At 39.5% G+C, this 15,414-nt stretch overlaps 1 protein-coding gene across 1 annotated transcript in view; it reads right to left on the bottom strand.

Annotated features, from left to right (window-relative positions):
- Positions 1-1,958: 1,958 nt before the first annotated feature.
- CPZ (carboxypeptidase Z) overlaps positions 1,959-15,414 on the bottom strand; it is a 34,234-nt gene continuing 20,778 nt past the window's right edge. Inside the window, exons 7-11 of the mRNA XM_005148511.3 lie at positions 11,892-12,050; positions 8,259-8,394; positions 7,046-7,185; positions 4,273-4,372; positions 1,959-2,525 (exon numbers count right to left, since the gene is read on the bottom strand). Coding sequence (XP_005148568.1) covers positions 2,170-2,525; positions 4,273-4,372; positions 7,046-7,185; positions 8,259-8,394; positions 11,892-12,050 — 891 coding nt within the window. The 3' untranslated portion in view covers positions 1,959-2,169. The remainder of the gene's footprint in view (positions 2,526-4,272; positions 4,373-7,045; positions 7,186-8,258; positions 8,395-11,891; positions 12,051-15,414) is intronic.

The following is a 15,414-nucleotide window of genomic DNA, read 5'->3' on the forward strand; positions in this document are numbered from 1 at the left end:
ATGTCCCATTTCTACAGGCTGTGGCGTGTGAACCAGTGGAATTCTGATCTTAACTTTCTCTCTGCTAGACCCCTGCTTTTGTGTATTAGATGGGGAGACACAGGGAAGCTACTATTGCACTATCATACAGATTTAACATTAATGGTATAAGAACACAGAATACTAGCTTTTCACACCTTTAATGAACTTCCCAGAAAATAATCTCTCCCAGATCTTGCTTGCCATAGGCTATTCCAACTTGGGTATCCAGGAAAGAAGTGGATTTTCTGCATTTTCATTCTGTTTTGCATTTCAGCAGTCTTGGGTTTACTATGATTACTGAAAAAAGGTCTAAATAGCCCTGTGAGAACCTAGGAAATACTTATGGAAAACATCTTTCTAAGTGTGCAAGGCATTATGTTCATAAAAAGAGCAGCTAAAAAGCCAGCAATTTGGCATATTGTTCTGCTTTTGTTAGCTGTACCACTGGTTGGTGGCTTTGAAAAAAGTAATCACAGAAAGTAGTAATACCTATTACTGGAAATAGAGTCTGGAGATGTATCACTTATCTGTGGTATATTTAGGATTCAGAGTTTCTCTAACTTGGCAGGCCTGGCCAAGGAACACTTATCCATGTGTATACAGTACATTCACTCCCACATAATTACTTTGTTAATGCTATGAAATTGTTCTTTAATTTTTACATAGTCTCCAGTCCTGGAGACAATCAAGCACATGAATAACAGACCCCTAACTTCAATCAGATTACAACTGGGAATAAGGTACTTAGGCATATGCAGCATCTGGTTGTAGAATTAAGATCATTCATCTCTTGGGTCTTCTTAGGCAATTATAGTATGAGATATGGGCACATGGATTATAGGATTCGTGCAATTTGGGATTCTTTAACTAATAGGAGCAAAAAAGCATTTAGAAATCAAAAGGCAATCCAGACAGCTAATCCAGCAGCTCCTGCAGTAAATACATCAGCTCCCAGCAATCACATTCACACACTGCGTCATTTAGATCAGGAAATACCCTTAGCATATAGAGTTCATTAACAACTTCAAGCGAAAAGGAAGTCTAGGCCTGTGTGTTTCATCAAAATTATGGATAATTTTTTGAATCACCCTAAAAGCACATTACATCTGATGTCTGAGAGAGGACAGCATCTTGTAAAACCACCATTCACCTAGCTTTACCCAACTATCTTGAAGGAAGTTTGTGATTTCTTTGGTGTCTACAAGTTTCACCAACAAGTATGTAGATTCAAGAAAGTGTGTGATTTTAACAAATTTAATGTAATATGTCAGATTTTAACTGCATTTCCTCACAAATTCTGTCCTGTATTTTCCTACATCATAGGATATGAGTATTTCCAGTAGTAAAAGTATTTGTCAGTACTTTGCTTAAATAGATTAAAAATCTATTTGCTTAACAGATTAAAACCTGTTCAAATTATGTTAAGACTTAAGCACCATAAAGATTGGATACTCTGACCCCCTGGAATAGAGTTTACTTCACAAGCCTTTTTCTTGGGCCTACTCATAATACAAGTTTCAAAGGAGGAAGAAACTTCTCGAAATTACCTGCAAAAATGTTGTTATTGATACTGACCTGCCCATAAGCAGCCCATCCTATTGAACATACTACTTATTCAGATGCATATTTATTTCCAAATTCCTAATTCCTAGTATCTGAATCCACATAATGGATTAAAAAGTCACCATGAGCTGTATTAGAAGAGTTAATGAATGGAATATGCCAAAATAAAGTAAAAAGAGGAAAGAAAAGAGTTTTCTGTATATTTCTGAAAGTTGCTTTTAGTATATAGTCATTACTATGTTAGGACATATACAAAAATCCCAGGAATATTTTCCTACAGGTACTTAGAACCTAATAAATAATGAATGTGATGACTAACTATATAGGCAGAAGTACAGAGCATTACCAAGGAAAAAACTGCATAAAACCTATCCTTTGAATGGGTGTGCACCATTGTTTTTAATATATAAAAACACTTGAATATATTCAGTTGTGTGTAAAGAGAAAACAAAAGAGGTAAGCAATGCTTGAGTGAGCTCTGTATTTTCCAGTTAAACAGATTTAAATATTGCCAAGAGCAGTGAAGGTATCTGGAGTTGGGTGGAAGGGCAGCAGAGCGAGGTGAGCAGAGCACCATGATGCTCTTCAGCGCTGCTTGAGAAGCCACAGAGGCTTGTGTAGGTCTAGGGAGCTGAAGTAAGACCACCACCAGGGCTTCTCCCTGCTTGGCGATGACCCACCTCGAGCTTCAGGCTGCCCATGTTGAGCATGAGGGTCATATAGTTCAAGTGGGTCATATGGGTCGTATATATCTTCCATTGAGCGACGGAGGAGTTTGTTGGGCCAAGTATCAATAGGTCGCAATACAAAATCTACTCGCCCAGCCCGTTTCATCTTGGTAGGCAGGGTGACCCTCTTCATCACCCGGCTGTATCCTGGTGCCTGGGCACTGATTACGTATGTCCCTGGAGGCAGGAGTCGCCAGTAGTCCCCATCAGCAGCTTAAGAAAGAGGAAGGCACAACAAAACTGAGTTTAGTTTTCAGTCCTACATCCCTTATAAATACTCACATGCACTTGCATGCACAGACAGCACAAGCATTTAGGGGGCATATTCTGAAAAGATCTCAGATTTTGATTTTGAAATAAGTTCAGATGAAGGCTTTTGAATAACAAGAGACTCAACCTGTGAAAACCTGGCCTTTGGGAGCTAACAGAGTAAAATTCACACACAAAATGTCAGTAACTGCTATGGCTGTATCATAGGGAAGGGAAGCTTTCCTTTGTCTGCTTTCCCAGGGGTACAAGTAATAACTCCAAAGAGATCAAATGAATTTAGAATTATGTGAAACTTAAGAAAGTGAAAGCAGAATCCAGGCTGCAAATATATATATGACATGTAAAGGAGCTAAGAAATCCCTGCTTTTATTATATTACATTCAATTACTTTGCAGACATTATAGCACATAAGACTATGAAGTTGGAGCTGCAGCTGGTATAAATTGCCATTAGTGTAAAATGGGTGTAAATTTCCTCCAGCTGAAGGTTAGAGCCTACAGCAAAAAACAAGGAGACTTAAAATGGAATATTTACTCTTCATTTTATATTTCCTTTATTTTGAATGTTAAGTTTCTTAACTCAGTTAATGTTGCAATAATGCTATTTTCTCATGGAACTTCTCAGTCTTTTTTAACACTGAAATTAAAAGACATTTTGATCATATGACATTCTTAACCCCATCTAACTCAAGAACAAATACTCCTTTTTCCTTCAATGTAAACACATTTTGTATTTAATTCTTAATTCTTTAAAGGTCCACTGCCAATGGAAAGCCATTGTCTGGGAAGAAGTTTGAAAAAGACCCTAATTCATGCCAGAGTCTCCCACCAGCCTCAAGAATCTGCATCATCTCCACTATTGTATCCCCTCTAATATTAGGTTTTTTTGAAAGCTGGAAGGCATCCACTACATTATAAACCATTCTGCCTTTCCGAATTGATTCAGCAACTATCATTAGAGCAAAATGTTACCATTCATGTATTCTATTTTACATTCCTACGGCCTACCCTGTTCTCACTGAAATCAATAATAAAATGAGAGCATTGATTTCACTAAAAGCTCAGAACTTTATGACTGTGAAAATTAACAGCTGTATATGTCTCAGTACATGTTTACCAGCTGGCGATAGGTATAAAGTGAACATAATTCAACATTCTAGTTTTTTACATTTGATATAACTGTTGTCCATGATCTGCATATATTTATGTTTTTCCTTATGAAATAAAAGGTTGCAGGCCTTCAATCACTGTGGTTATTCTTATTGTTAAAGTCCATGTGGATCCTACTCCAATGAATATACGTCATGCTTACAATATTGCAAGTAACTTTTTCTATCAGGGCTGTGCATAAACTCCGCATGCTGAGTTGCAGCCCCTGAGCAGGACTAGTCACATATTTGCCCAAACATGAAACATAAATGTGGATTTCTGACTCTCACTGAAGACACATTGGCTTTGATGGACAGTAGACAGTTCCAGGTGGAAGTTTTAATACAAGTACTATGTCGTCACAGGGACACACCAGACTCAACAACCAGTTTAACATGTCTTCTCTCTTGTTACTGTAGAAACAAACTCACAAGTGAGCCTTCAATTCTCTAATAATGTGCAATTTCTATCAGATATGACAAGGCTTTTGCAGGTTAAGCTCTCACCTTGTCCCACAATAAAGCTCAAACTAAAAATATTACCTGTTGTGACATCATGCTGGATGCCCCTGACGGAAATACGAGCATTTTTTATTGGGTTGCCAAACTTATCAGACACAATTCCTTTTATTCCCCGGTGAACCTGGCAAAACAAAGTGAAGTTAGATGGGAGTCATTTATTAAAGTACAACCTCCTCCCCTTCTACAAAGAAACCCCTGCAGAAAGGAAACAACTTTCAAGAGGTTCAACTCATTATAGAGGCTGTCAGGTGCTAATGCCCCTTTAGATTGCATCTTCTATTTTGGGAGCCCAAGAGAGCGGAGGGAAAGGGGTAATTGAGCAAGTGCTTTTTTTGGGCTAAGTGTGTGGCTCTGCATTGAGAGATCCTTCTCTGCACAGATCACTGTCACCTCATGATCTGCCCACAGTCTTTAAAGACAGTTTTGGAATGTCCACTAGACACAGAACAACAAAGAAATGAAAAGTTAAGGCTCTAAAAAATAGTCTGATGCTCTATACACAATGAGAAGGCATTATGTTAGCTACTTGAGCTTGGGACTCATCACTCTGCTGCCTACACTTCACTACATGTCAGAATGTCATGATAGCAGTGTGTATAATATCCTTTTTCCCTTCTCTACAAGCACAGAAGCGAGCTGATTGAGCTGATGGGAAATGTGGTTGGTGACAAACAAAAGAGTGATGTGAATTCTGACATACAAGGAGGTACACCAGCAGCTCACTATATTTGAAATTCAGTAAATCAAAACAAAAGAGGATAAAATCACAGTATTTAAACACTAAACCACTTGTTTGTTTTTTTTTTCCCCCCCAATCTTCTGAAATGAAAATGTTATCTATTGGAAACTCTATGTGACTTTTTTAAATGAAAAGTAATTTAATTCTAATTTTCCCCTGAACTGCTATGAACAGCTTGAGTTGTTCTTCAATTTACCCTTATTTCTTTCATTCTCTTCCTCTCATCTTTCCCTCCTTGTTATCCTTCGTCATAAAAGTAGAATAGAAAAAAGAACAAAGCATCAAAACAATGGAAAAAATATATTTTCTCTTTTGTAGGACTCTAGAGATGTTTAAAAATAATCATTAAAATATCCAACTTTACAGTAATTCTTCTCCTAATGACAGCAGGTTTTTATTTAAGATGAGGCTGTGTTTACACTGGTCTTGTTGAACAGCCATACTGTGTGGCACTATTCACTAGAGGGTTTAGGAAGAACTCAGTGTAAGGACTTGAAAACTGTCCCTTAAGAACTATTATGAAGCACTGCAATTTGTTTTTCAGCATGGACTTGAGGATTTATCATATGGATAGTGGATAAATCTGGTCATAAGAGTAATCTCAGACCCAAATTTAATTTACAGTGTAGACATACTCAAAGCAGTATGACCTCATCCAAGTTCAATAACAATTTTGCAATTACAACATGACGGGATAGAAATGACAAAATTGAAATTTCTTTAGCAATGTTGATCTGTTTTGCTTTGGTAAATACACTATTTTTCATTTAGCCTCAAGTCTGTGCCACATAAGTTTGGGAGAGTGTTTTGATATCACTTCTGACGGGGAGAAGACATTAGCGTTTATGAAAATGAATTTCACTTCTGTGTGTTAAGCCAAGTAGAATTGTGCACACACCAAACAGCCTGGTATATATCAGAATAAGAAAAGTTTGAATTGGTTATGGCAGACTTAATCCTTATCAGGAGTAATTCAGTCATCCTTATCTACAAAGTTGTTTTGCTTACTGTCCTGCGTTTACTCAAAAAGCTTTTCTGACATAGACTTCTACAGTATCTCACACTATAAAAATCTTTACATCTTGAAGACCTCAATTGCAGTATATATGGATTTAACCCAGCTCCATTTGGATTCACTAAAACTCATTTTCATCAGACAGCTGTAAAACGAAATGAGTTTGGTGGTCTGTACTATAGACTTTATTGAATGATAATACTTACCACAAGTAGCAAGAGGTTGCTTAGAAAGGCCATAAAAACACTCCTAACAATTTTAGATTACTGCATACTCTATCAAAATAAGGCATGACAGAAACCTAATTTACTAATGGCTGAGAGAAAGATGAGCAATTTCTGTTTCTGTGTTCACTTACTTATTGTCAATGAGGTATTTGTTTTTTTTGCTGAGCTTAAGCTTATTATTAAAAATGACTTTTAAGTGGCATGTTTTAATGCTCACAGAGAGTTGTTCCTTTAGAATATCAGGCTTTAGATCTTTTTTAACTGCTTTCATACAGAAATCAAGCTGAGGAGTGAAAATGGATTTTATAGAAAGATATTTAGAATCTTCCCATTTTAGTCTTCTCATTTTAGCTGAATCTAAATCTCCTGCTGCCACACAGTAGGGTTTGGGCCATAAACATGGAATATGGAACAGAAAAAAAAATCCAGAAAACTCTCTGGACAGCAGATCTTGCCGGTTTATTCTTCACAAGAAAGGTTGGTTCATATTTTTCTGAATATGTGGGGTTTTTCCTAGCAATAAATTTTGGACAGTTGATTTATAATGTTGCACAAAGCATTTACAGACAATTCCTCTTTACGCTTTTTCTTCAAGGCTTTTACAGTCTTCAGTCTCCATCTTTACTGCAATATAAGCAAAATATTATTCCTGTGTCCTGCTAGACAAACTGAGCCACTGGGGCCCCTAGCATAGTGTGATGATTGATTTGGTGCAATCTTAATAACTAACTGGGAAAACAGGAAAGAAACCAATATTGACTAAGAATGACGAATAAAAACTAAGCACAAAGGTCTATAAAAGCAGAGCTGTACCATTTCCATGTAATTCAGAAGAGCATCTCTGTTTTCATGCCAGATTGTAAACAGTTCTTCCTCCAAAGGAAACTTTTCACATCCTACCTCCACGGTAACTTCAAAGCAATTTGTGTGAAGGTAATTAAAATCTGCCATACCTATAGGTTTAAAAAGAAAAATGAGAGATCATGAGAAAGCCCTGTCACCCTTAACTGGAGCTTTGCTGTTGCAGCCAGCTGAACGCAGTCCCTGTGGGTATGGATTTATATATTGTAAAGAGTGTTTGCCAATATATGAAAATTATTCAACAAATTCAGAATCCTACAATTCATTTCAACTTGAGGTTAACTAATGACAATGATGCTTCTTTCAGGCCAAAAACCATAATTTGAAATTATTATTCACCTGACCAAGAATCAGAGATAGAGAGATAAGGATTGGTTAATCATGGTAATTGGATAATCGGCTCTATCAAAGGTGATTGCCAAGGGTCACCAGCAAAGAGATGACCTTTTGTCATTATGATGTTCAAAACTGTTTCTGTACAAAAGACATTGGATATAATTTTCAGAAGAATGTAAGCCAAAGATATTTAAACCCAATTCTCACTCATGCCCTAAAGCTTTCTAAATGCCTGGTTTCAACATAATTATTTGGGAATCCAGCTGAGTTCTATTTGAAAATGCAACTGCTGAAAATTGATGAACACTGATATTTCATCCATGTCAGTATTTCAGAAATCCTGAAGAAAACGAAATACTTTTATTGGGAAAATCAAATTAGCAACCTAAGCACAAATGAATGGGATGCTTGTCTCTGTTAGTGTTTTCCCGAAAAAGAGTTATTTTAAACTGACTGAAAAAACAGCACTTGCATAGTCTGCAAGATGGATTCAAATTCATGCCACTAAGGAATGAGAGCATAGCATTAAGCATTTATTTCTACATTTTGTATTTAAAAACTAGAATGGTATTATATGCATTAAACTTCCCCCTTGTATAACTTGTTCGCTTTCCTCAAGTTATATCAGGGCTGAACATGCCCCATGATATTTGAATAGAAATGTTACCAACATACATTTTGCTACTTAAATCAATTACAAGTTACATTTTGCATGGGGCTAACCTAAAGCAAAATGAAATTAATGTGATTATTTCTTTCAAACCCTTGTGTCTCATAAAGGTCATATAGAGGTTTTACCTCACTCAATATGACGGTAAAGTGGTTTTACCTCCAGTGAAGCTGTACCACTCAGCACCATTTATAATACCTCCCCGTCTGACAAAATTTCCACCGCAACGGATTTCGGATCGGTCCGAGATGACTGGATGTGCATCTGCATAGGCTTTTGCCAGCATTTTAAATGTCTGTAACAAAAGGGATTGAAGTACATTTGTTTTTACAAACCCTAAACACTATCATTGCCGTTAGTAACTAACTATTGCTGTTGCAAGCCCAGGCAATGGGCCACCCTGTGTCCTCGAGGCTGATGGAGTGGGTGAACCTCCATTGCAAGTATATGCTGCAAGGAAGTTTTAACTTTTCTTCAAGGTCCTCCTCTGCAATTCAATACATTTAGCCAGAGACCACATTAAATACCAGTGGATTTTGTGGTATTTGGCTTTAACCTGTCATCTGGGGCAGGAGTAGAAGGCTTGTTTGGTTGTACTTGAAGTCCCAGGTTTTAAAGCAGAAATTGGCTCTCCCAATTACGTTTAAGCTCTTGCTATTTTTGCCTCTTCAAAAATACCCCCATCAGCCTCAGCCCAATCAGATCTTCACATTGGCTGCTGCTGTTTTAAATAGACAGTGTCAATTTGCTTTGCACTTGTCACTCACACAGGACAACCTGCCAGTTTGATTTCAATGACAGTTGCTTCTTTGTGGGGGCAGAAACCATTCCTAAAAAATTAAGGATAAGATGTGGTGATGGAGGATGTCATCATTGGTTTCCTAAGAGTGTTGATACTGATGAAGTGCAGAGGAGTCACCACCCAGAAAGGAACAGTGACAGGTACATGTAGTGAAGACAGAAGAAGCAGCAGTGATCTGCAGAAAACATTTCTTTGAATCAGGCTCCTGCCATTTCCCTCTAATGCTTATTCTAACCTTGTACAGAAATCCCCCCTCTCCTTTTCATTTATTTGAACCTCTTCTACAAAGCTATAATTTCAGGTTTCAATATTGAAATGACACCAATTATCAGATTCTACTAGAGCCTGTTATTCAGCATCATGTGTTTCATTGCATATTGCTTAGGACAATGTGCACAAGAAACTGAGTGGCTACAAACCTAGTTTTAGGAGTGACCCTAAAACTTTATCCTTGATGTTGTCATCAAAGATGAAGCCCAAAATGACCAGGGACACAAATTTGATCTAATATTTAGAGCATGTTCCTCACTTTTCCCGAAGACATCTGCAGGTGTTTTATTTCCAGTAACCAAGTCTTTCTTCTCTTGTTTCACACCAAGAGGCATAAGACTTTTGCCTGGCTGCTAGTGCAAGTGAGAAGAGAAAGTGAGAGGTACAAAATCAAGTAAACTTGATTAAAAAAAGGAAGTTAATATGTCCTTGGATAGCAACACATTTATTATCACATAGCAACTAATGTATGACTACTCATGGATTTCAAAAAAGTTAGACATTTAGGTGTCATACAGTGGACAAAAAGGGAAAAAACACAGAGGAATTCTTGTGACTTTGGAAGCATGATGCTTCATTTGGTACAATGTGGTCAGTGCTGTTACCTTGGTCAGCACATTCACCCCACTGACTGTCACAGGTTGGGTTCCTCAGGGGAGGGAAGGGAGTGTTTCTGTTCACCAGAGGGAGAGAACTTGAGTAGGTGTGCACCTTCCTGCTTAAGTGAGTGCAAGCACCAGTACAGATTCTTGTGTAACACAAATCGAGAAAAGCCTGCTAAAACCACCCATCTCCACAAAAGCAAATACCTGGAAAGTTCTGGATCATGTGGGCTGAACCAGATGCAAGAATGTGAATGTAAGAACATGGTCCAGCAGTGAGACTCATTGGCCTCAGCAGGCACCAGACCAGACTAAAAATGCAGGTTAAAGAAGCTTGAAATCTGCAGTGTCATCGAGAAGGTGCCAAGAGGATCCTTGTGCTGCACCATGAGGGACATAGGAAGGTGGGAGCACCCAGATGCATTTTCAAACAGATCAACCTGTTTTGAATATACTTGCAGAACTTGACTCTTAAGTTCCAAGCCATTATCTGCACTGCAGCATTTCACACTGCACTGCAACCAAGGGTGCAAAAGGGTTATGGCTAACATATGGCAGCTAAAATAAGCTGCTATATTTCAGGATGGAGGTTCCCTGGCAGCAGCAGCTGCAGAGGACATTACTTAAGTGCGGGTCACTTCACAGGTACAAGTTTTATAACTTTCTGAGTAAAATCTAAAGTGGTTCTGATAACATTGTTAAGGTTCTTGTGCTGACTCATTTGAAAATTGGTTGTTACTGAGGACATCCCCAACCCTTCCCCATTGTTTTAAACTTCCAAGTTTGCAGATAACTTCCTAGGCTTTGTAGCCACTGACTGTGCAGCAGTCACTGATATCAGGTCTTACACTGTTTTACACTGTCACAAACCAGGGATGTCATTAGGGCTTCCCCAGCTGTTCACTGCATTGGGACAGAGAGCTTTGTCTGTATAACTTCATCATTTCACCCAAAACACACGTGCTGTCCCTGGCTGGAGACGATGGAGGGACTGCTGTCTTTCCATCCCACAGGTGAACTGCTTGATAAGGCACATGTGGTTATATTCCTCCACCATCTACACGTAAATCAGGATACTCTTAGCCCAGGCAATGGGATATAAGTGCACAGGTTTATGATTTCCCCTAGTCCTCACCAGTAGCTTCTGTAGCATTCATTACCATTGAAAAGGTATTTCTTACACGGGCTTTTTATTGTGCAGTGACTGGTTTATTTTACTGCCAAGCCTTTGTCATACATATGTAGTCAGTACCTATTGTACAGCTCAGAAGATATGGACTGATAAAGAACACATTTAACAGTCATAAATATTTAAATATTTAATATGTGCTGGTGAGAACTGTCACTCTGGGAGAAGTTAGCCCAGAGATGTGCTCAAAGATAACACATGCTTCAAGTGAAAGATCAACTTCGGGCTATTTTCAACTGCTGTTTGTCATATAAAGAACCGCTTTTTCTTAAGAGGCCAGGGATACCTTTAATGTATGCTAGAAGGCTGAAAAACTAGCTGTTCTCCTAGTGGGCATGTCGGCAATGAATACTAGATTGAAGAAACCAAAGGGAAACAGGAAAGATGGCAAAAAATTTCACAGAAGATTTACAGCGAGTCCCAAATGGGGAACTTTCTAGGGACAAGAGGGGAAAACCATTCCAGTTCATCTGATCTGGAATAAATGTTACAAGGCTGCCACCGTATGGCAGCCAGACTTTTTTTCTCCTATGGATTGCAACAGAAAGTAACTGCTGGTCAGGATTGTTCTTTTTTTGTCTGGAAATCAGTGGTAAAAATATCACAGCCTGCACCATTTAAATAGTAAAAGCCTGGTTTTTCCTAACCTGTGCCTTGTGAAACCATGTTTGTCCTCACAAAACATGGGTTGATCTTTACAGATGAAGCTGATAGTATGTAAAATGATCCTACATTTCAAAGCATGTTAACTGTATAGATCATGTATTATATATGTGTGTGATTTATTACATATTTAATACATACCTGCATGCATATACACACATATGTGCAATCTAAGTAAATCAGAGTTTGTTATTTGTTAAAAATGTAGATTTGTGGATTTTTGTGGATTTGTGGAAATCACAATGGTATTGTAAAAAAAATATTACCTTCTCGTCAGGTGTAGGGGAGAACATTTTTTCTTCCATAGGATGCCTGGAATAGTCGTAAGGATAGGTCACAACCAGCTCACCCCCATGGAGGCTGGCAGAAAGCACAAACGGGATAGACCTCAACCACTTCATAACTGCTTTTGTCTCAGGGGCCACCTGAAATCCAGAAGAAAACAAACCAGCTATGAGTAGTCATGAAGTTCAAATAGGATTTGATCCTGGGTAAGATGACACCCAGTGGAGAAGGGAGTGTGTCAGAGAGGAGAGTGCTCTTTGGCTCTTCCATAGAATCAGAGAATGGTTTGGGTTGGAAGGGACCTTAAGGATCACCCAGTTCCACACCCCTTGCCAAGGGCAGGGACACCTTCTGCTAGACCAGGTTACTCAAATCCCATCCCAAAGGTTAATGGAGGGAGAGCATCAGTTTACTCCAGGGAACAGATGAGACACACTGCTCACTCTGAAAAACTTGGTGGGCTGGGGAGACGGAAACAGGGGGAAAGTGGAGGGATAAAAGAAAAGGAAATTTGACAGAAGAATAACTTGTCAGTACAGTGCCATTTTCAGCAGTTCAAAGTGATGATGACAGCATTTTAGGCTTGAAAAATCATGGTGTTGTACCATTATTTGCAAACCAGCTCCTTATCTAATTTCATTTCTGAATCAGCAGAACTGACTTTGGATGGAGTGGAATATGAGGATCCATTTGTAACTCTCAGCACTCACTGGAATTGTCTAATTTGTTACCCTCTGGTCTGGGTTCATCTGCAGATAAATGAAAACTAATGTATGCGTAATGCACAGCAATGGCTGCAGTTTACCTGCAGAGAGCTGCTGCAGATAAGACACATCTGTCTTTCCAACAGTTGATGCTCAGTAACAGTAGCCAACGGAGTGGGCACCGGACTCCCAGAGATACTGGGGCACCCATGTCCCCCACGGCGTGCAGGAGGCTCCTCCGTCCCCTTTTCCTGAGGAGCAATTTCAGGGACCTGCTCTGGAGTTAGTTAATTCTTCAGGGTAACACTGTCATCTGGTGGCCAGCCCCTGCAAGCCAGGCCTGACACTATTCCCTCGGAGGCGGTGAGGTCTTTTCCTTGCAGCTTGTGAAACTAGCAGGGGAAACACTACATACCACCCCTTGCTTTGATTCTATCAGCTGTTAGAAAATCAGCCAGATAGGATGACGGAGTGACTAATGACCAGAAACAGCGAATCAAGTGAGCAATATGCAGGAAATAGTCACAAAACAAACAAAAAACTCTCAACCAATGAACAAGAAAACCCAAACCCCTGTACAACCCGTACACATTATGATTACAATAATATCTCTTGTAATGAGGGGCCCAGAACTAAATACAGTATTCAAAGTGTGGCCTCACCAGTGCCAAGTACATAATAGTAATGCTTGCTTTCTTTGGAACATTCCCTATTCTGCTATGGGTAAATCGCAGCGGGTAGGTAGCACAAACTTGGGTGTGGAGCAGAGGAAAACACTGTGAAGTAGAGGTGCACCATGGATGTATTACAGCTCCCAGCAATGAAGAAACCACGTCTAAATACAGTTTTACCTGGAATTATTTAAGAAGATATTACCCTGCCTATTCCTGACCTAGGCAAGGGGCTACCTCCCTTCAGGTGCCATAGCTATTAAATGAATCCTTCTAGTTCCCAGGTTTCCTTAAAAGGCAATTCTCTGAGCTGAACTAGTGCCTCCAGCCACTGCAGCTGTGATTTCTGAACAGGCTGTACCTTGCACATAGGAAGAAATAGCAACCTGAGGGTTCCCACTGCTGTTAAGGTAAATCATTAAATCAGTAGTCTGTGGTTAGCATATGGACATGTCAGATTGTGCCGCTTGTCCTCAGGAGAAACAGGTCAGGCCAATTTTGTCTATCAACCTACTGGAAGCCTCTGAATCTCTGTGTCACAGCCCTTTAAACTTTCAACCTTGGTATTTTAAAGAAGCAACTGAAATGTAAGTTGAGTTGTAACAGGTAAAGTCTGACCAGCTCAGGAACACACAAAATGCCCTTTGTACACCAGATTTTTTAGCGCAACAGGGAAGATTAGACACAGAGTTTCCATGAAGGACATGACCCAAACAACATCTTTAAAAAGGCAGATAAAGGGCACTTGAAAGCAAAGGACAAATGCTCTGCACTTTTTTCAGTCTCCCACACACTCTCACACAAGGGCTTGGAGAAGAAAACAGCCCATCAGGCTCCATAACAAGAAACCCGGCAGTGTTTGAAGAATGCTACCTACAGCAGTCAAAGTATTTGCTTTTCTGGTTTTTGTACAGTGCACTAGGATGGTCTGATACTGACCTTTATCCCAAGGGAATTTGGGACTGAACCAGCCACTCTCACCTGAACTCTGAAAGTGCTTTATTAATCTTTTAAACCCATCTATTTGAAGAGCAGAAAACCTTATAAGGTGGCTTGTATGGGGCTGTGAGTAGGTGAACAGGGTGGCTGAAGACCTGGCACCAAGCCCACACTCTCTAAGCCCCATAGCCTCAGCATTCCATAGGATGCTGCTGCCCCAGAATCTCAGCAGCTCTCTGTCCTGCCTGTGCTGCCCCAGCTCGCACTGCCTGATGCCAGAATCAGCCCTGCTTTCAAACAGCAGTCTCAGGGTGCAATTCAGAGGGCAAAGGAGATATACACAGTTTTACTTGAAGCACCCCTAAATTCAGCCCCTCATCCTGACTAGATACCTGCACAAGCCATGAAACACTGCTGTGTCACAGAGGCAACATCCTACTGAAGTAGATGTTGTGGAAAATCAGGAGTTTCAACATCACTATTTTTATCCTAATAGCACTTCAGTGACATCATGGATGATGATTAAAGGTTTGCAGTGTGCACATCCTGGTTCAGCTCCACTGGATGACAGCGGATACTATCTGTGTCACTCCAACCTTTGACTATTCACAGACTTTTCCTTCAATGTGGGTTTTGATTCACTATTTTTTCACCAGAGCTGTTGTCTTTTTCAGTCAGAAAAGATCAATTCTAAAGTGTTCATCTCACAAGAACACTGGGACACAATTAGAAAACAGATAAAATGTTTCTGCATAAGCACAAGGAATGGCCAACATCCTTTTAAACCTGCATCTCATTTCTGTCGATTATACTACAATTAGTCACTGTCTCCATGGCTTTCAAAGATTTCTTTTTTCCCTTTTAGAAGCAACCAGCCTCATTTTCCTCGAGACTATGCCAGCCAACACTGGCACAGACTTCCAAATTCTAGTTGAATCAAGCCAGTTTAACACAATTTCAAATAAAGCCTGAAGTCTCTCAGTCTGAGCCCTCAGACCACTTACTACAATAATTCATAACTGTGGGGAGCAAAATGTGCTGTACAGCAAGCGTTACGGGCAAGAAAGAGATCTCCTGAGTTTAAGGGATTGGCTGGGAGCTCGCTTTCATTTTCTGATCTTTATACAATCCCCTGCAATACTTGGATAATTACTTTAATAAGGCAGATAATAAACACTATTAAGTAAATG

The sequence above is a fragment of the Melopsittacus undulatus genome, chromosome 7 (assembly GCF_012275295.1).
Source record: "Melopsittacus undulatus isolate bMelUnd1 chromosome 7, bMelUnd1.mat.Z, whole genome shotgun sequence".
Lineage (NCBI taxonomy): Eukaryota > Metazoa > Chordata > Aves > Psittaciformes > Psittaculidae > Melopsittacus > Melopsittacus undulatus.